The 21,301-nt window shown below is 44.5% G+C and overlaps 1 protein-coding gene across 10 annotated transcripts in view; it reads right to left on the reverse strand.

The window, feature by feature from the left end:
- Nucleotides 1–21,301, reverse strand: part of SHANK3 (SH3 and multiple ankyrin repeat domains 3) — a 393,399-nt gene that overhangs the window by 94,999 nt on the left and 277,099 nt on the right. For all 10 annotated transcript variants that reach the window (XM_044279905.1, XM_044279906.1, XM_044279904.1 and 7 more), the window contains one exon: nucleotides 10,612–10,763. In XM_044279905.1, the coding sequence (XP_044135840.1) occupies nucleotides 10,612–10,763 (152 nt within the window). The remainder of the gene's footprint in view (nucleotides 1–10,611; nucleotides 10,764–21,301) is intronic.

Here is a 21,301-nt window from a genome sequence, read left to right on the forward strand (position 1 = left end):
GATGAAGAGGTTTCTGCCAGCCATCATCTGCCTCCAGGAGACACATTTGGATAAGGAATCAGTAAGATGGCTGGAAAGGGGATGGGTAGTGGTGGGATATCATTCTGTATATACCACTTACTCCAGAGGGGTCTCAATTTTGATACACAATAAGATTAAGTTTGAATACCTGACATGCGAGACCGATGACCATGGCAGATACCTCTTTTTATACTGTTATTTAGAAGGGATTAAAACTGTAATTGCAAATATATATATTCCACCACCATATAAACCAGATGTTCTGTATCAATTGTATAGATTTATGCTAAATAAACAGGAATGTATATTGATTGCGGTAGGCGACTATAATGCGGTTATGGACCCACTCAGGGATAGGACATCTAGTAGAGGGGGAGGAACACAAAATGTAGATTTATGTAAAGTAGCCCATGAATTTAATTGGGTAGATGTTTGGAGGGTTCAGCACCCGGAAGAAATTAGATATTCTTGTTATTCAAAAACACACCAAACTTGGTCGAGAATAGATATGACCTTTGGAAATAAAAATTTAATGTCCCAAAATAGGATCACGACAAAATATATACCTATGGCCCTGTCAGACCATAATGCAATGGTAGTTGAGCTGGACTTGAACAAAGACAATACTTTGTTGTTGTTTAAGTTCAACTCCCATTGGCTGCCATTGATTTCAGACACAGAGAGTATAACTGAGGAATTAAAAAATTTTTTTATTGAAAATAATGGTTCTGCCGGTAGACTTGTGGTTTGGGACACTTTCAAGGCTTTTTTGAGGGGAGTTTTGTTTAAAAGGGTAAACTACTGGAAAAAAAGAAATAGAGAGAATGGGAAGGTATTGGAGAAAAAACTGCAAGAGGCAGGAATGGCAAGCATGAGATATCCCACTGCACTAAATAAGAGAGCCTGGGAGGAAGAACAGGAAAAGATGAAGATCTATCAACTAGAGAAAAGCAGGAAAGAATTGCTCTTTCAAGGCATCCAACTAGCCTCGGAGGGTGAAAAGGTCGGTAAAATACTAGCAAATATAGTGAGAAATCAAAAAGGGAAATCATGGATAGGTGCAATCAAAGATAAAACGGGCAAACTAATTACCACACCCGAAGGTATTAAAAAAGTGTTCCGGGAGTATTTCCTAGAGCTATACAAGTCCAGGGTACAATACTCAAAACAAGAGCTAGATTCATACTTGGATGAGATTGCCTTTAGTAGGATATCTAAGTCCCAAAAAGAATATTTGGAAAAAGAAATAACGGCGGCAGAAATAAATCTAGCTCTGGGGAAGGTCAAATCCGAGAAAGCACCGGGTGGGGACGGGCTCCCCTTTGAAATATATAAAACCTTTTCCCAGGTTTTGGTACAAGAATTAAAGATAACACTGGACGAAGCTCAAAAATTAGGCGACCTACCGAACTCTATGAAGGAAGCAATTATTACACTAATCCCAAAAAAGGGAAAAGAACCAACAGATCCCGGTTCATACAGGCCAATATCCCTGTTGAATACGGATGTTAAAATCCTGGCAAAAGTCCTAGCTGACAGGCTTTCAAGGGTCATTAAAGTAATAATAAATAAAGATCAGACAGGATTTATACCGGGTAGAACAATACACTCCAATATAAGAAGGCTGTTTCTCAATATTGAAGCTAATAGATTGGCCGCAGGGGAGAAAGCGATACTCTCATTGGATGCCCAAAAGGCATTTGATTGTATTGAATGGGAGTATCTATGGGCAGTACTGAGGAGATTCGGTATGGGGGAGGGATTTATAGGGTGGATCCAGCTAATATATCTAAATCCCAGGGCTAGAGTGGTGGTAGATGGGAGCTTGTCCCTGCCTTTTGCCCTATTTCGGGGCACTAGGCAGGGATGCCCTCTCTCTCCACTGCTATTTGCCATTGCAATTGAACCCTTGGCAACCATAATAAGAAATGATAAGGAGATTAAAAGCTTCCAATATGCGGGCGGAGAAGAAAAATTGTTAATGTATGCGGACGATATATTACTCTTTTTGCAAAACACCGGGGAGCAGTTTAATAGAGTGATAGAGATAATAGACAAGTTTGGGTTCTTTTCTGGTTTAAAGATAAATTGGGGGAAATCACATATGTTATTATTAGGAGATAGACAATTACAAGGAGACACACGGGTGCATGTTCTCGAAAAACATGAAAATTTTAAATATCTCGGCATACAAATCTCCGGAAATATAGAAGAATATGAAAAATTAAATGTCCTTCCCTTAGTAAAAGAACTAAGAACTAAAATACATATATGGAAAAGACTGCCAATGTCAATCCAAGGTAGGGTAAATCTAATAAAAATGGTTCTTCTCCCAAAGATACTTTATATACTTCAAAATGCTCCAGTGAGAATATCGCAGACTACCTTTAAACTATTTGATAGACTAATGGGGGATTTTATTTGGAAGGGTGCGATCCCTCGGATAAAGAAGGAAGTCCTTCAGCTCCCAGTGCAGGAGGGAGGATTAGCGGTCCCCAATCTGTTTCTTTATTATTTAATAACCCAATATGGGAATATAAAGGGTAGTTTAGATAGTCAAGTGGGTAGGCAAGAATTAAACAGATGGGGGTGGAAAGAGGGAGGTAATCACTTAGAGGTGTTGGAGTCAGGTTTTTTGGGGAAAAAAAATTCTGATAATAGGACACTAAACCTAATAGAACACGTATGGGGAGAAATTAAGAAGATATTGGAGATTAAAGGGTTTTTGAAATACACACCGATATGGAAAAATCTTTATTTAAAAGAATTAGAAACAATAAGGGAATATATAGATTGGGGAAAAAAAGGAATGATATATTTAGACCAGATCTTTGAGGAAGATAAGCTGAAGGACTTTAATACAATGGTGTCGGAATTTGGGATCCCCCATACGGATACCTATAAATATCTTCAACTCAGGAATGCACTGCGGATAGTGGTACAGGAAGATAGGTACAGGAGGGAAAAATCAGATAGGTTGGATAAGTTTACTACACTAGGGGAAGGAGGAGGAACAACCGCAAGGAGATATAGACTTCTGATGGAAGGTAAGAGAAAAACGATTACAATGCTTGCTGTAGGAAAATGGGAGAAGGATCTAGACTCCCTCACAGAAGAAAACTGGAGAGATGCTCTTAAAAATTATGCGACAATCTCGGATAGGGGCTCACATAAAATTTCACAATTCTTTATAGTGCACAGATTACATCGATCTCCATGGATGTTGAAAAGGATGGGAGTGAAAGCAACAGATAAGTGCCCAAAATGCTGGGAGGAGAGAGCTGACTTAATACACTGCTTTTGGAGATGTCCCAAGCTCCATAGATATTGGACAGAAATAATGGAAACCGTATCTTTGCTTTTGAAGGTTCGGCTGCCCAGGGATCCAATAATTTGTATCCTAGGGGCAACTGAACATTTGAAGCTAAATAAAAAAATACGACTGGTTCTGAATAAAGTACTATTCCAGGCCAGATTACTTATACTCAGGAAATGGATAAAAGTAGATTTACCGACGGTGGGACAGTGGAGAAAAATGATAGATAATTTAATTAAAGAAGAACGAGTGATGAAGAGTCACAAAAAAAGGTCATTAAATCTCGACCAGGTATGGAAAAATTGGCTACTTTAGTGTTGGATTATTTTTTATTTTTATTTTTTTCTCGCGTCCCCGCGTGGAGGGGGGGGGGGGGGGAGGAGGGGGGGAAGAGAAAATGAAAAAGAACTATAATTACTATGTTTAGTGTCAGAGTAATGTGCTTTTTCCATTTTTATGGATTTGTTCTTTATGTGAAATTCAAATAAAAAATTATAAAAAATAAAATAAAAACAATAACATTGTATTAGTAGTGACAGACCAGCTAATTTCAGGGATTCGTCACTCCTGTGATGGCACTGTGATGGTACTGACAAAGCGTGCACCAGCACTGCGAGAGAGATGTCTGATGCTACATACGGTTTTCGCCCTCTGCCGACCCTAGACTATGATTGACAGTTTTCTTTCCTGCCGTGCATCATCCACAGGTGGGTAGGGTGGGGATAGTGTGCAGCATCAGACTCATCTCTCTCGCAGCGCTGGTGTATGCTTTGGCATGTCAGTACTCACAAACTACCGAATGCCATCACAGGAGTGACAGTACTAAATTGTGAATGATGCATAAAAGGTGTTTAAGTTGTTAAAGGCGCCCAAGATTGTGCAGATCTGTTGTGTTTCTTTGTCAGAGACAGTCTGTAGGGAAGAAGCAACAACCTGTACCATGTGATGGTGTAATTGGCAATCATGTGACACACAGTGGCGGATTACAATAGGGACGTTCAGGTCGGCAGCCCCGGGCCCAGCACCGCTGGGGGGCCCAACGCCGACCCGAACGCCCACATACTGCGGCGGGGCACGGGAGCGCATAGCTCCCTGTCTCGTCGCTGATCACCGCCATAGGCTTCAGGCCTAGTAGGCCTGAGGCCTATGCGGTAGTGAAATCCCGGCGCAGGCGTGTGGGGGAAATTGCTACGTCGGGACAGTGTGGGGTAATTTCTATGTGGGGACAATGTGGGGTAGTTTCTATGTGGGGACAAATTACTATGTGGGGGCAGTGTGGGGAAAACTATTGTGTGGGGGCAGTGTGGGGGAAATTGCTACGTGGGGACAGTGTGGGGTAATTGCTATGTGGGAACAGTGTGGGGAAATTGCTATGTGGGGACAGTGTGGGTAATTTATATGTGGGGGCAGTTTGGGGAAATTGCTATGTGGGGACAAATTACTATGTGGGGGCAAATAACTATGTGGGGGAAAGTGTGGGGAAGACTATTGAGTGGGGACAGTGTGGGGAAAATGCTATGTGGGGGCAAATTACTATGTGGGGCAGTGTGGGGGAAATTACTATGTGGGGGCAATGTGGTGGAAATTACTATGTGGGGGCAGTGTGGTGGAAATTACTATGTGGGGGCAGTGTGGTGGAAATTACTATGTGGGGGCAGTGTGGTGGGAATTACTATGTAGGGGCAGTGTGGTGAAAATTACTATGTAGGGGAAATTACTGTGTGGGGGCAAATTACTATGGGGGATTACTATATGGGGCAGTGTGGTGGAAATTACTATATGGGGGTGTTGCTATTGGGGAGGCACTGTAGGGGCAATTCTATTATTTTTGGGGACACTATACAGGGATTATTGCCTGGAGCACAATAGAGGGTGGTATTATTACTGGGGGCACTCTAGGGGACATTATAGCTGCTGTGGACACCATAGGAACATTTGGGGTAATTTATCAAACTGGTGTAAAGCAGAACTGGCTTAGTTGCCCATAGCAGCCAATCAGATTCCTCCTTTCATATTTGACAGCTCTTTTGGAAATCCAGTTCTACTTTACACCAGTTTGATAAATGACTCTAATTATGTCTATTAGGATCACAATTTTTTCAGCAGTATAGTACCTTGGACATTGGGGAGCAAAACGGCCACAGTATTGGGAGTGGCAGCAGGATGACACTGTGGGGACACCAGGATGAGGAGGTTGATGGAAAAATTTAGAAATCTAACGTGTCTGTGTTACAAACTGTAGAGACGAGATGTGGCTGAAAGAATTTGCCATGGTGGTCTGGGTCAAATGGAGGAGAAGAGAAGGTCTACATGACAGGACATGTCACTGGATGCAAGAGGTATGTGGTGCTATATTCTCCTCCATATCTTTTTTATTATAATTATATGTATTTTAAATTTGGCGACCAAATTTTTCAGTTTAGGACCCAATTTGGGGTATTTTTTTTAGTCTGAAGATGTCATATGGCCTAGGAAGAGACTGTGGCGCTCATAAGGCACAGCAGCCTCTTCATACAAAAAAAACTAAACTAAAATGGAGGGAGGGGCCCAATTGGGTAGACAGCCCCGGGCCCATCATGCACTTAATCCGCCCTGACACAGCGTGCTACAGGGATGACTATTCTTGACACAATTTGGAACAGATCTTTTTACTAACAAAATTTTGCACCCTTTTTAAACCACTGTAGACAACCAGATGTGACACAACATGGCTTAGACTAGGACAATACGAGGCACAATTTATGTTTAGACAAAAAAAAATGACCCTCAAAAATATATGTCTAGCTTGGCGCACTTTGTAACACTTTTAGGTACAGCACATTAATATATGCCATACAAGGGGAATGTGCCAGAAAAACTGGCGCACTGGGCGACAGATTCCAGGTGCAAGTACAATCGTATATCTGTCCCGTTGTGTCTGGAGTGTGTTTCAATGGAGGATGCAGAGTCACATGCTCCTCTAACTGTGGTCACACTATGGACTGGAGTGGCACGTGGTCAGAAGATACCACGGTGATAACAAGGGGGCGTGGCTTCTCAACCAACAAAAAGGAAGCAGAACCACGGGAAAAGATGTGCTTGTACGTTTATTAAAATCATATTCACAGTGCATTTCTTCATCTTTTCCTAAAACTTCTTTACTGTAGCCCCTTTAGTGTACCTTTAAGGGGTTGTCTGATCTCAGGTCAAATGCTTTATAATTGAATATAGTGACAAGTATATTAGAAAGTAGCATCAGTCTTTCACTTACAGTGACCGTGTTTTATCTATCTAAGCCTTGGCAACTACTTTACAGTAAATCATCACAATTTATCATAATGTCGTTTTTAAAGTGTAATTGTCATTACTTTTTTTTTGTAATGTGTAGGGCAGTGATGATGACCATTTTTGTAATGTTCTTTAATTACTGAAATAGTACATTTCTATTAGAAAATAGCTGTAAAGTGGACCATTTTGTGCCTTAGGCTACTTTCACACTGGCGTTTTGGCTTTCCGTTTCTGAGATCCGTTCAGGGTTCTCACAAGCGGTCCAAAACGGATCCGTTTTGTCCTAATGCATTCTGAATAGAAAAGGATCCGCTCAGAATGCACCAGTTTGCCTACGTTCTGCCCCCATTCTGCTCTGGAGGCGGACACCAAAACGCTGCTTCTGATGAAACTGATCCAAACGGATCCGTCCTGACACACAATGTAAGTCAATGGGGACGGATCCGTTTTCACTAACACAATATGGCACAATAGAAAACGGATCCGCCCCCTATTGACTTTCAATGGTGTTCAAGACGGATCCGTTTTGGCTATGTTAAAGATAATACCAATGGATCCGTTCTGAACGGATGCATGCGGTTGAATTATCTGAACGGATGCGTTTGTGCAGATCCATGACGGATGCGCACCAAACGCGAGTGTGAAAGTAGCCCAACGCTCCCTGTCTTCTGTTAACTTAATGGGGATGTGCCACTTCAGCAAGTCAGATAATTTAGAGAAAGTTACTACAAGCCACTTACTAATGTATAGTTATTATCCATATTGTCTCCTTTGCTGGCTGGATTCAATTTTCCATCACATTATACACTGCCCATTTCCATGGCTATGACACAATTGCTTACACATGCTTGCAGCCCCCAAAGGAGACAATATGGACAATCCCAATACATTAGTAAGTGCCTTGTATTAACTTCTCTACATGATGAATGCCACCTGCTGAGATAAGACATCCCCTTTATGTAAACAGAAGACAGAGGAGCGTTGCTAAGGCTCAAAATGGGCCACTTTACAGCTATTTTTCTAATAGAAATGTACGATTTCAGTAATTAAAATATATTACTAAAATGGTTAACACCACTACCCCTACACATTACAAAAAAGAACGACAGTTAAACTTTAAGTCAAAAATTCTGTAGTGATTTTTTTCTTGATATTTCTTTATAGTGGCCAGAGCTTTTTTGCTGCACACACAGGGGATGATTTATCAAGCTTTTAGGCTAGGTCTACACGACGACATTTGTCGCGCGACATTTTGTTGCACCAATGTCGCGCGACAATTTTTATAATGGCAGTCTATGGTGTCGCACTGCGACATGCGACATGCTGCGACTGCGACGCGACAGTCGCAGACAAACCATTCACGATGGATTTTTCTGCGACTGTCGCGTCGCAGTCGCAACATGTCGCATGTTGCAGTGCGACACCATAGATGCCATTATAAAATTGTCGTGCGACATTAGTGCAACAAAATGTCGCGCGACAACTGTGCGCCCTATCCTGTCGCGCAACTTTTTGTCGCGCGACAACTGTCGTTGTGTAGACCTAGCCTTATGCCAATGGGCTGTTTGTAGAGGAGGCATGGCTCCAAACACTGTTTCCTCTTCATTACACTGCTGCGCGTCGTCTACCTTGAAGCAGCGGTGAACTGTAACTACAAGCACTTGCTCCATTCAAGTGAATGGAGCGAGTACTTGTCATTACACTGCACCGCTGAGACTTCCAAGATGACAAGCACTGTAATGAAGAGGAAGCAGCGCTCGCCTGGAGTGCCACCTTCTCTTCAAACTGCTAATAGGCTTGGGTGCCGGGTGTCGAACACCTGCCGATCAGATTGTGATGGATAGGTCATCAATATATATATTGCCTGCAAAAATGCCTTAAATAGATTTAAAAAATAACTTTTGCTTGCAGCCACCCCTAGGGGGAGCTCAGGAGCTTACTGCATCCTGTGTTATGGTTTAGTTCAGTGCATAGTTGTATTCAATTAAGCTGCGTCTAGTGTTGCTCTTCATCAGAAAAATGGACCTCTGACCTCTATAAAGGTATATTAAGAAATGAAACATCACATAAAAATTAACAAAATCGATGGTAAACATTCAATTTTTTTTAGATTTACACTAAAATGTGTGAACTCAGAAAACACAAAGCATTCAAACTTCATTAAAAAAAAGATCACATAGATCTAGATAGACAAGCACATGCTTTTAAGGTGGATTTAGTTCTTAATTATGTGCCGCCAATCACCTGATGAATGAGCGAAGCGCTCGTGCATCGGGTGATCCTGTCGTCTGTGCAGGCATTGTGCTGTCTAAACAGCGATCTGCTGCCCAGAAATATTTATTCTGTATGAGGACGAGTGATCGCAATAGTGATCCCTCATCCTCATACTATGGAGGTGATCGCTGCATGTAAATGTAGCGCTTTACCCCTACTGAACGGGCAGCCAACTGTCGGGAAGGAACGCTTCCTTCCAGACAATCTGCTGCCGCTCGGCGCGCGTGATTGCGCCTTTAAAGACTAAACAAATATAAACACAGACTTTTATACAGTTCTACCATCATATGCAGTTCTATTTCACCCATATTGGTATAATGCCAAAAGACCGCTTTAAAGGGAACCCGCTATTGGGTTTATGATGCCAGAACCACAAGCAGTAAAAAATCCTGACAGGGTCTCTTATAACAGGGAGCTAGCTTTTAGGGCTCATTCAGACGGCCGTATAAATGAGTCCGCATCCCTTCCGCAATTTTGCGGAAAGGGTGCAAACCCATTCATTTCAATGGGGCCGCAAAAGATGCTGTCCTCTGCATCGGTGGTTTTGCAGAAAAGATAGAGCTTATCCTATTCTTGTCTACAATTGCAGCATTTTCTATTATGGTTGCGGCCATGTGCGGTCCGCAAATTGCGCAACACACACGGCCAGTGTCCGTGTTTTGCAACGCACTACGCCCGTCTGAAGTGTTGTGGTGTTCCAGAGAAAACATATAAAAGGTAAAAGAAACGGCTGTGTGGCTTCTCCTTGCACTGCCCACCTTGATTGACTAGTGTTTTTCTATACACAAACAGGGAGAAACCCGTCAATAAAGCCAAGCAGAGCGGGGAGAAGCCACATGGGCGGCTGGCTCATCTCTCAATTCTCAGACTTGCCCACATTGGGTTTTTATGCTGTTTGTGGTTTGCGCAACAGGAACCTGATAAGTTCCCTAAAAGTCATCATTTTTAATACACACACTCACAGTGGGTGGAATGCAGGTTGGCTTGTAGGAAACGCATCTCACAGAAGGCCATATGTTACTAAATACACACCTCTAAGGCCACCTGCACACGAACGCATGCTTCCCGTTGCCGTATTGCGGACCGCATTTGCGGATCCGCAATACACGGAGATGTGAAATGGAGCGGAAGGGAAGCATGGAACCCTACGGAAGCACTACGGAGTGCTTCCCTGGGGTTTCGTCCCGTACTTCCGTTCCGCAAAAAGATAGAACACGTCCTATCTTTTTGCGGAACGCACGGATCGCTGACCCATTAAAGCGGCCTGCATTTTGCACGCCCACGAGGTGCACACGTTCGTGTGCAGGGGGCCTAAGAGTGAGACATGGTCAAGGCTCTGTCATATACACACAGCAGAGGCCTGGCCCTCGTGATACACCCACCTCAGCAGCAAGGGGCTCCTGTGACACACACACACCTCAAAGGAGAGGAGAGGAGGCTTCTGTAACACATAATGGACATGTCTGCATCTCTGTAACATATAATGGAAGTCATGCAGTCCATCCAAGAGCCCTGGCACTTAGCTTTTGGGTGCACTTATTTCTCTTCTTTTTCATACAGTAAGTAGGCATACATGATTCATGATTTTCATGCACTAAACTTTAAATTCATCCTATAACTGGATCATATAATTGTGTGTCACTTTGGAAAACTTCACTGGTTGTCATCTGTCTGTAGGGTTACTGTATTTCATGGGCTCACTAAGCTATGAAACGTTGGAGTCTCACACTCACCCTTCACTCTTTCCCCTCTGTTGAGTTGGATTTCTCCAGGTCCTTGCGGTTCGTATGACTTCACTGCTATGAATGTTCTCCCAGGTACCGCGCTGTACAGTTTTCTTTTGGGCCCCCGAGGGCCGGTGCTCCTCGTGTCCAGGGGCCCGGGGCTGTAAACAAACACATAGGTGATGGTGCTGAGTGGATGTGGGCATGCCATGTGGGTGGCCAGCAGCTCACAACTTCTCCAAACTTTCAACATCTCAACTTTGTTGGTGAGTGGTACCCCTCAACAATTGTCCTGGGCCCCAAGACCACCATAATAGGCCACGGACACTCCCCCAATTTCATAGTGCTCTTAAATTCCCTTCCAAGCCTTTCTCTCCAATGTAATACCCCCACCTTGATGAGGGCTACTTTGCTCTCTACCTGTCCTTAAATCACCTCACCTCAGCCACCCAATTTAAAGCAAAACCAAAACAGGTATTTTAAGAAAGAAAGTAATAAGGCAAGGAGGGTTTCTGTTGAATAAGATGGAGGGAAGAAACAAGATTACAGTGAAAAAGGGATACAGAAGGGATGTACAGAGCTACAGTGAGTCAGAATGATGGGGAGTAGCAATCCAAAGGAGAGCGGAAAGGGCAGAGGAGGAGAAATAATGACAAATGGACGGGAAATAAATGAAGATATGGGGAGACAAGCAAGACAGGAATACAAGAAGATAAACATAAGGGGCTGGGGAGATCAAGGGATGAAGGGACTGTCAAAGCAATGGATGAAGAAGCTGAGGGGAAGCACGGCTGTCTGCAGTTCTCCCTGTTCTTTTGCCGTTTCAGTTAAACTGTCAGCAGCAGAGGAGGGAGAGAGTGAGGAGGGAGGACAGAGGGAGGAGAAGGGGGGTTGTCCATTCATGCTTCTCCCCCCCCAGTATTCTACAATCCTCAGACCTGCTCACCCCCGCCCCACACTCACCAAGCTTCACCTTGATCAATAGACAGCCCTTCATCGTCTATCACTGGTCTTATCTCCTTGGCCCTTCTCTCACTTCTATTCCTCCCTGATTACCCTATCACAGCTTCTTCCTCCTCCCCTACTCTATTCCTTAATCTTTCTTTTTTGATGCTCAGTGTAGATAGGACCTACATTCCTCTTGACCAGGCACATTGGTACTTATCATTTCCTCCCACTTGAGATGTGTATTTCCCGTTTCCCTTGCATACTTTTTTCCTCATCCCTTGCTTTGCACAACCTGTTCTCTTCTCAACCTCCTGTAACATTCTTACATCTTTTTCTTCTTAGGTTCCATTATGATCTTCATCATTTCTCCATCCTTTGTCACTCCAATTTCCCTCCAATGTCCACGTTTAATAAATATAACCACCAATACCAATCTTCATTATTATTTTTATTCCTCTCAAACACTATTTGTCCCTTCTCTCTTCCCCTCGCTCTTACCTCCCTCCTTCTGACTTTCGCTCCCTCTCTCTCCTCTCTCGGCTGCCTGACAGATTTTGAATTACTGCAGAGAGAGTGTGATGGGAGCTGAATATTAATGCAAAATGTGTGACAGAAAGAGACGGCCTATAAACAGAGAGAGCAGTCCACATTAGAGCGAGTCAATGCTGGTAATTGTGGACTGTGCTGACAGGCTTTGCAGGATGTGACTTCTTCATACGATGATACTCCTTACAGGAAGCCGGTGGGCTGTGTGGCAGTAGGTGTATGTCTTAATGAGATAATGGAAGACTGAAGGGGTATGCTGCTCAAGAGGTTGTGCTTGTGCCTACGTGAGGCGACATTGAGGAGACAATGAACAGATAATGCAGGTCACGTGAGTCCGTGTTGTCACCGTACACATTCTACTGTCTTCTCAGCTATGAGACCAGAACCCGAAGGTCCAATACAGGTAGATGATGAAAAGTCCTAAAAATTGGAACTTCTGAAAACTTAAAGGTGAAAAAACGAATGGGAAAATGGTGTCATATACAGGTCTGAAAAATAATCTATTAATGAATGGAGTTCAATATCTAATCAATCTAATCAATGCAAGTTCTGTATTGTGCTACCAGATATAGATAATGTGAAGGTGCATCGTATATTATTCACCTTCATATAACAGTTTGTCTAGGGAATCTTATGGAGTCTACCACCTTGAAAACTTTAAGAACATGGTTGATTTACTAAAGTAAGACTGGTTTCACACATAGGGGCAGTTTTACTAAGACAAATACATGGCTGTCGTTCCCGTGTTACATCGGGTGAACTCCATGCTGCAGTCCAGACCCATAGATTTGAATTGGTCAGCGATCTGCGAGATATGGCAAAAGATAGGACATGTACTATCTTTTGCAGGGCACAGACCCAAAGGGGCTTCTGAGTGTTTCTGTGGACTTCCGATCCATGCCTCCGCATCATAAGATAGGACATGTCATATCTTTTGCCATATCTTGCAGATCGCTGACCCATCTGCAGCATGGAGTTCACACAGCCCGTGCCCGTGTATTGTGGACCCACTGTTTGCAGTCCGCAACACGTCCATACGGTCATGTGAATGAGCCCTAAGACTGGCACTTCCTACATCAGTCTTCGCCAGGAAATAAGATCTACCCCTGCTATGAGCTGCCATAGAACTCGGATATAATTTGCACCAGTTTCTAGTGTAAATTATACTAAATCTGTTGGGTCTGCCCCCCACCCCACACACCAAGCCCCATCTGCTATTCTGCCACTTTTGAAAAATGGCAATGAAAATGTAAACAAAATCGCAAATTAGAGAGAAAATACGGTGGAAGCCATTTTGAAACTTTTTTACGTCACTTTTTTAATCTGTGACTTTTTTAGCATTGTGTTTTTAGCAAAATGGTGCAAGCTCTGGATCTTCAGGTGTTTTTCCTATGGGAATTTAAAGATGCCTGAAATATGTACCGGTATGTGAAATAAAAAAATAAAAAAATAAAAAATAACAAAGGGGTAAAAAAAATGCTGTAAAAAGGTCATGAAAAAAGCAGTAATAGCATATGGCCATTAAATGCTGAAAGAGGCTATAAAACAGAAGAAAGTTTCATGGTAGAAACAAACTTTAGAAAGGAACAAAAAGTTTTTCTAAACATCAGAAGTTGTCCTCTACCTATCAAAGTGATGTCACACATTAGTCTCATGATGCACCATTGTCTGCCGCACCTGAACATACATGTTCAACAAGTGCCCTACAACCCATAGTGGGGGGATTCATCAAAACTGGAGTAAAGTACAACTAGCTTAGCTGCCCATAGCAGCCAATCAGATTCCACCTTTGTTTTTTCACAGCTCTTTTGGAAAATGAAAGGTGGAATCTGATTGGTTGCTATGGGCAACTAAGCCAGTTCTACTTTACTCCAGTTTTATAAATCTCCCCCAGTGCCTTTTTATAGAGGAAGAGTTGAATTAGACCCTGTTCACATCAGAGGCTCCAACGAACGTTGTGCATCCGTTCCGTGCATTGGGGACCGCAATTTGCGGCAGCCAGGACGGATCAAGACCTATTCAACTTGAATAGGTCCATGGTCTGTCCACACCGCAAAAAAAAATAGAACACATTCTATTTTTTTTGCGGTGCGGAAGCACGGACAGAAACACCACGGAAGCACTCCGTCATACTTCCATGGGGTTCTGATCCGTGGTTCTATTCCGCATTTATGTTCCACAGTAACATATATGGCTATGGGTAAATGAGTGGTTGACGCTGTTAACAAACATCTTGCGTTAAAAAACTGCTCTATTGGATTTATCATGCTTTTTAACCAGTTCCTGACCACAAGTTGACTATATCCGTTTGTGTGGTCATCCTTCATCTTTGCACGGATGTATTAACACATCCTTGCAGAGATTGCAGCGACACACTAATCGTGCGGCTGTCGGAGCGGGGAGTCCGCTGTCAGTGGCAGCAAGGCTCCCCATAGAGAAGGCAAGGATGGTTTTTTACCGTTCCTGCCTTCCCCGTCGGTTCTGTACACCCGCTCAACGTGGAGAAAATGTAAGCACGACCACCACTACTGGATTACCGGATGGTGGTATAACCCCTGATACAATCAGTTTAAAATTAAAAATGAATCAAGCCAGCAAAGGAGGCAATATGGACAAACAATACATTAGTAAGTGCCTTGTAGGGTATAGGTCATCATTATCACATCGGCGGGGGTCCGAGTCTCAGCACTGCCGCCCAATCAGCTGTTTTGGGAAGCCTCAGTGCTCACCGTGGCCTCCCAGCAGCTTACCAATACATTATACAGTGGCAGTGCTTGATATTACAGCACAGCCCCATTGACTTGAATGGGGCTGAGCCTCAACTAGGCAACGCGACCAATGTACAGTGACATCACATGGCCTAGGAAGAGTCCATGGCGCTCACAAAGCGCCAGCCTCTTCTAACAGCTGTTTGGTGGGGGTACCGAGGGTCGGACCCCTGCAGATCTGATATTGATGATCTATCCTGAGGATAACCCCTTTAACTTTATGTATATGATAAATTACATTTGATGAAGTGAGACAACCTCTTAAAGGGATGGACCGAGAATTCTGACACCACAGGTGTTCTGCAGAAATTAATGAGCAGGGGACTGAAATTCAAATTGGAAGTTTTCCACAGATATGGCATTTCAGTCACCTATATGCTGTGCCCAGCGGGTTCTATTGCTACTCAAATCCCATAAATGTGGACATAAACTGCAGTCTGGGGGCATTGCAGGATTCAGAAAGGATTTTCTAAACCTGCCATTGTCAGTTTTTTTTATTATTCTGGTGATGGTCTTGTATAAAGGCTCCTTTTTGCCATATAAAGTGATGTTTTATTGGCACCATTGTGAGGTACATAGGACTCTTTGATCACTTGATTCTATGATTTTTGGGAGGCCAGGTGACCAGAAATTGGCTGTTCTGGCTAGGGTTGGGTGATATCAAAAATATTCCCACGATAACGATATTAAGAAATTTATCGCGATAACGATATATATCGCGATAATCGCCCATTTAGAAAAAAAACACTCAAAACATGTACTCGTGTTTCGTTGTTGCCCCCATACATTATAATGTCTCCTTGATGCACCCATGCAGTAATATCTCATAGTTGTCCACCAAGAACGGGGGCACTGTTCCCCCCAAATCTGATGGAGCGGCCGTGCCCCCTGCTGCTCCATTCATTCTCTATGGGAGTGCTGGAGATAGCAGCGATCAGCCATCTTCACTACTCCCACAGAGAATGGGACATCCTAGCAGAAAACCCTGATAAGTGGGTTGTTCAGAGTGTGCCAATCATAGGTGCACATTGTCAGGAAGGGCACCTTGGCATCATAAAGATGCCCTTCAGTCAAATAAAACAATGGGGGTCATTTACTAAAGACTGGCGCTTCCCATATGGGTCTTAGTCCCTACACACTACAGCCATATTACCGCAGCCCCCAGAGCGCAGTGACTGTTCTCAGCCCCGGCCTCTCTGTGCAGCCACCCACAGAGCGCAGTGACTGTTCTCAGCCCCGGCCTCTCTGTGCAGCCACCCACAGAGCGCAGTGACTGTTCTCAGCCCCGGCCTCTCTGTGCAGCAGCCCCCAGAGTGCAGTGACTGTTCTCAGCCCCGGCCTCTCTGTGCAGCCACCCACAGAGCGCAGTGACTGTTCTCAGCCCCGGCCTCTCTGTGCAGCCACCCACAGAGCGCAGTGACTGTTCTCAGCCCCGGCCTCTCTGTGCAGCCACCCACAGAGCGCAGTGACTGTTCTCAGCCCTGGCCTCTCTGTGCAGCCACGCACAGAGCGCAGTGACTGTTCTCAGCCCTGGCCTCTCTGTGCAGCCACACACAGAGCGCAGTGACTGTTCTCAGCCCCGGCCTCTCTGTGCAGCCACGCACAGAGCGCAGTGACTGTTCTCAGCCCCGGCCTCTCTGTGCAGCCACCCACAGAGCGCAGTGACTGTTCTCAGCCCCGGCCTCTCTGTGCAGCGACCCACAGAGCGCAGTGACTGTTCTCAGCCCCGGCCTCTCTGTGCAGCCACCCACAGAGCGCAGTGACTGTTCTCAGCCCTGGCCTCTCTGTGCAGCCACGCACAGAGCGCAGTGACTGTTCTCAGCCCTGGCCTCTCTGTGCAGCCACGCACAGAGCGCAGTGACTGTTCTCAGCCCCGGCCTCTCTGTGCAGCCACCCACAGAGCGCAGTGACTGTTCTCAGCCCCGGCCTCTCTGTGCAGCCACCCACAGAGCGCAGTGACTGTTCTCAGCCCCGGCCTCTCTGTGCAGCCACCCACAGAGCGCAGTGACTGTTCTCAGCCCCGGCCTCTCTGTGCAGCGACCCACAGAGCGCAGTGACTGTTCTCAGCCCCGGCCTCTCTGTGCAGCAGCCCCGGCCTCTCTGTGCAGCAGCCCCCAGAGTGCGGCGACTGTTATCCAGTGCTGGTCTCCTTTTGATTCAATTTCGGTCCCATAAAAAAGTTATGCAATACTCAATACCACGCAGTTTGGACTTTTTGGGACGTGGCGATACCTAATTTGTTTTTTATTGTTTATATTTTTCTTTATGTAAATTGGGAAAGGGGGTGATTCAAAATGTATTTATTTATTTTTTACTTTTATGTTTTTAAACTTTTTAGTTAATAACTATTAGCCCCCTTATGGGGCTAGAACCTGGGATCTTTTCATCCCTTGTCCTATGCACCCTAATAGAGATCTATTAGGGTGCATAGGATATCACGTTGTCCCTGCTGCCCTGTGCTTTGTGCACACGGCAGCAGGGAGATTATCATGGCAGCCATGGATGGCTTCAGTAGCGTCCTAGCTGCCATGGTAACCGATTGGAGCCCTGAGATTTCAAAGCTGGGGCTCCGATCAGAAGCTGCCACTGCACTACCAAAGAAGAGGGGAGGGGACCCTGTGGCCACTGCCACCAATGATTATAATACTGCGGGGCTTGGGTGCACTGCGCCACCAATAATTATAATTTATAATACTGGGGTATGGGGGGGGGGCGCACTGCGCCACCAATGAATGTAATTAACCCCATAATACAAATATAGACTGCGGGTTCCAGCCATATCACACAGCCGGCACTCGGCCTCAATAACAGGGATCCCACCGAACCATACTAACCCCTCAGGTGCCGCATTTGGGGTAAATTGCCTCGGTTCGCGGGATTGCCGATTCCTGTCATTGAGACCAGGTGCCGGGTATGTGATACGACTGGCACCCGCACTCTATATTTGTATTGAGGGTAATTCTCATTGGTGGCGCAGCCGGATCACAATGGGGAGGGACTCTCTCCTTCTCCACTGTGCCGGCTGTAATGTGCGCCGGACGTCTTAGAGACATTCAGCACTGTGACGTGTGTTTGCCCCTATGACGTCACTAAAATACCACGGTAATTAGGAAATGGCCATATCGCCGTTTCTTAATACCGCGGCATATCGTTAATACCTGTTTATTGCCCAACCCTAGTTCTGGCATACATTTTATTTATTCAACTGACTGGGTAGATCATGTGATATTTTTATAAAGCTGGTTGTTACTGACACAGTGATATGTAATATGTCTATGTTTAAATATTTTTCTATTGTTTACATTAGTTAATGTCTTGGTGAGGGGAAAAGGGGCACTTTTTTTAGGGCACATGCACATGACCGTAAGTATTTTGCGGTCCACAAAACAAGGATCCTCAAAAAATACAGATGACCTCCATGTGACATCCGTAATGCAACAGTCTTTTTTGCGGATACATTGCAACAATGCCTATCCTTGTCCGCAAAATGGACATGTTCTATCTTATTTGCGAAACAGCCTTGCGGACATACCGAAACAGAATGCACACTGAGTAATTTCCGTTTCTTTTGCAGACCTACTGAAGTGAATGTAACGGACTTGGCAAAAAATATGTTCGTGTACATGAGCCCTTACACTTGAAAAACATTTTTTTAAAGCTTTTTTTTTCATATTTTTTTTACTTTAGCTTTTTGTCCCACTATGGGACTTCAACTTTTGAGGATCTGATCCCTGTTTCAATGCAGTACAAAACATGCTATACTGTACTGCATTGAAACTGTCAGTATTATGCCTCATTCACACATCAATGTTCGGTCAGTGATTTCCATCAGTGATTTTGAGCCAAAACCAAGTGTGATTCTAAACATAGAACAGGTGCAGATCTTTCCCCTATACCTTATCTCTGTGGAGGCTCCAATCCTGGTTTTGGCTCACAGATGACTGCCCATGTTTATAAGCACACAAAAGTAGGAGAAGAAGCAATGTCTCATTACGACTAAGGACTCTGTCCGAAACGCATCAACGAATTACCGCTTGTGATTTGAACTGTCTGTATGTGGACTTATGTTGCTCTAATAAACGGAAGATTTCTACTACAAAGCATCTACAGTGCCGGATTCCCTCTTCTTTTTCCTTATGCTTTGGATCTCCTGGTCCTTCCGTGCACGCTGGAATTGTAACTTATTGAACAATGTCTTGTTCTCACATACAAAGCAAGAGATGTGCGGCTGTGTAGGGGTAGTAGTAGCGGCAGTAGTAGCCGTGGCGGCAGCAGCAGTACAGTATGAAACCTGATAGCCACACATCTTCTTTCTATGTAGGCGTAGTAGTAGTAGTGGTCAGTGATAAATAGCCACTTTTCGGCAATGGCAGACCTATTCATTAGCATCAGCCGGAGGTGTATGTAAATCCTCACCGATCCATGCCTGATTTATTTTCACAAATGTAATGTTTTGTACACTTGAAGAGGGCAATTTTGTACAGATCAGTGCTCACTGTGCCCCCCAATACACCCAAATACTATACTTATGAAATGACAGTGTCATACAGATAGTCCCCAAAGGGGCTCCCAAACATCCTACCAATAGTAATAATTCTCTTCCAGAGTGCCCTCGTTAGTAATAGGGCCCTCAATAGTGATTACACTCCCCAAGAGTGCCCCATTAGTAGCAATTTCCTCCATATTGTACCCAATAAAAATGCCCCACAGTACCCCCAGTAGTAATAAGGCATTTATAATAGACCCCTTGTAGTGCAACTAATATTTATAATGGCCCCTCTAGTGCCCAAGTATTTATAATGATCCCAGTAGTGCCACCAGTATTTAATGTCCCCTGCATTTATAATCCCCAGTAGTGCTCCTAGTATGTTTAATGCCCCCCTAGAAGTAACCCTAGCATTTATGATGTCCCCGTAGCGGCCTTCCTCTGTATTTATAATGCCCCCAGTATTTATAACTGCCCCCTGTAGTGCCCCCAATATTTACAACTGCCCCTCTGTATTTCCCCAAGAATGTTTACTGTCCCCCAGCAATGCTCTCTGTATTTATAATGCCTCTCTCTGTGCTATCCCTAGTAGTGCCCACTGTATTATAATGTCACCTACCAGTGACCCCTGTATTTATAATTCCCCCTCTGTACTACACCCAGTAGTTCCCCCTGTATGATTATAATGTCCCCCAGCAGTGCTCCATATATTTATAATGCCCTCCTTGGAGGGCGGGCAAAGGCAGAGACTGGGGAGGAGTTCAGTGTGTACGTGCCCAGGCTGCTCTGCCTTCTTTTCACTTTACTCCTCCCCAGCCTCTGCCTTTGCCCACCCTCCAAGTCTCTTGCCTCATCGATAGGTCCGGACTTGGAGGGCGGGCAAAGGCAGAGGCTGGGGAGGAGTTCAGTGTGTACGTGCCCAGGCTGCTCTGCCTTCTTTTCACTTTACTCCTCCCCAGCCTCTGCCTTTGCCCACCCTCCAAGTCTCTTGCCTCATCGATAGGTCCGGACTTGGAGGGCGGGCAAAGGCAGAGGCTGGGGAGGAGTAAAGTGAAAAGAAGGCAGAGCAGCCTGGGCACCTACACACTGAACGCCGCCCCTGGGCACTTGTGAGTGCTCATTTGCATATGAATTAAACCTTGTTTTTCCTGCTGGTGCAAGTCTAAAGAAAAAGAACAAAAGTACAATTACAATCCTGTATAGGTGTGCTACAGAGCCATGTAAGCACTGTATATGGCCACATGGAGGTGACAGACTCCCTTTAAGTAAAAAACTGCATTCATTAATTCCAAGATTCTAAATAGCCCAACAGAAATTTGAAAACTGCAATCTATAAAAAAAGAATCTAGGCCTAAAATGGATTTCTTTGACACATGTATTTACATTGAATATTTCATAAAATGTAGGCTTTATGAAACAAAAGCTGTTCAGTTGCCATGACAGCCAAAGTTTAAAGACAGACTTATTTCAGCTAGTAATCAGCCTTACATTACAAACCTAGTCATGTCAACCGAATGCAAAAGGTGACAAACCACTGGGTTAGGCTCTTTACACACTGTGTTGGCAACCTATGTCCAAGGCTTTGGTTGGGGGGATTTCCCATGGGCATTCATTTTTGAAGAATATATAATGCGCTGTATACATTTCCTTACTACATGCCTCTGTATGGAATAGTGCATTATGCAATTTTAGGCCTCATGCACACGACAGTTTATTTTCACGGTCCGCAAAAACGGGGTCCGCAGGTCCGTGACCGTTTTTTCGTCCGTGGGTCTTCCTTGTTTTTTGGAGGATCCACGGACATGAAAAAAAAGTCGTTTTGGTGTCCGCCTGGCCGTGCGGAGCCAAACGGATCCGTCCTGAATTACAATGCAAGTCAATGGGGACGGATCCATTTGACGTTGACACAATATGGTGCCATTTCAAACGGATCCGTCCCCATTGACTTTCA

The sequence above is a fragment of the Bufo gargarizans genome, chromosome 2, assembly GCF_014858855.1.
Source record: "Bufo gargarizans isolate SCDJY-AF-19 chromosome 2, ASM1485885v1, whole genome shotgun sequence".
Lineage (NCBI taxonomy): Eukaryota > Metazoa > Chordata > Amphibia > Anura > Bufonidae > Bufo > Bufo gargarizans.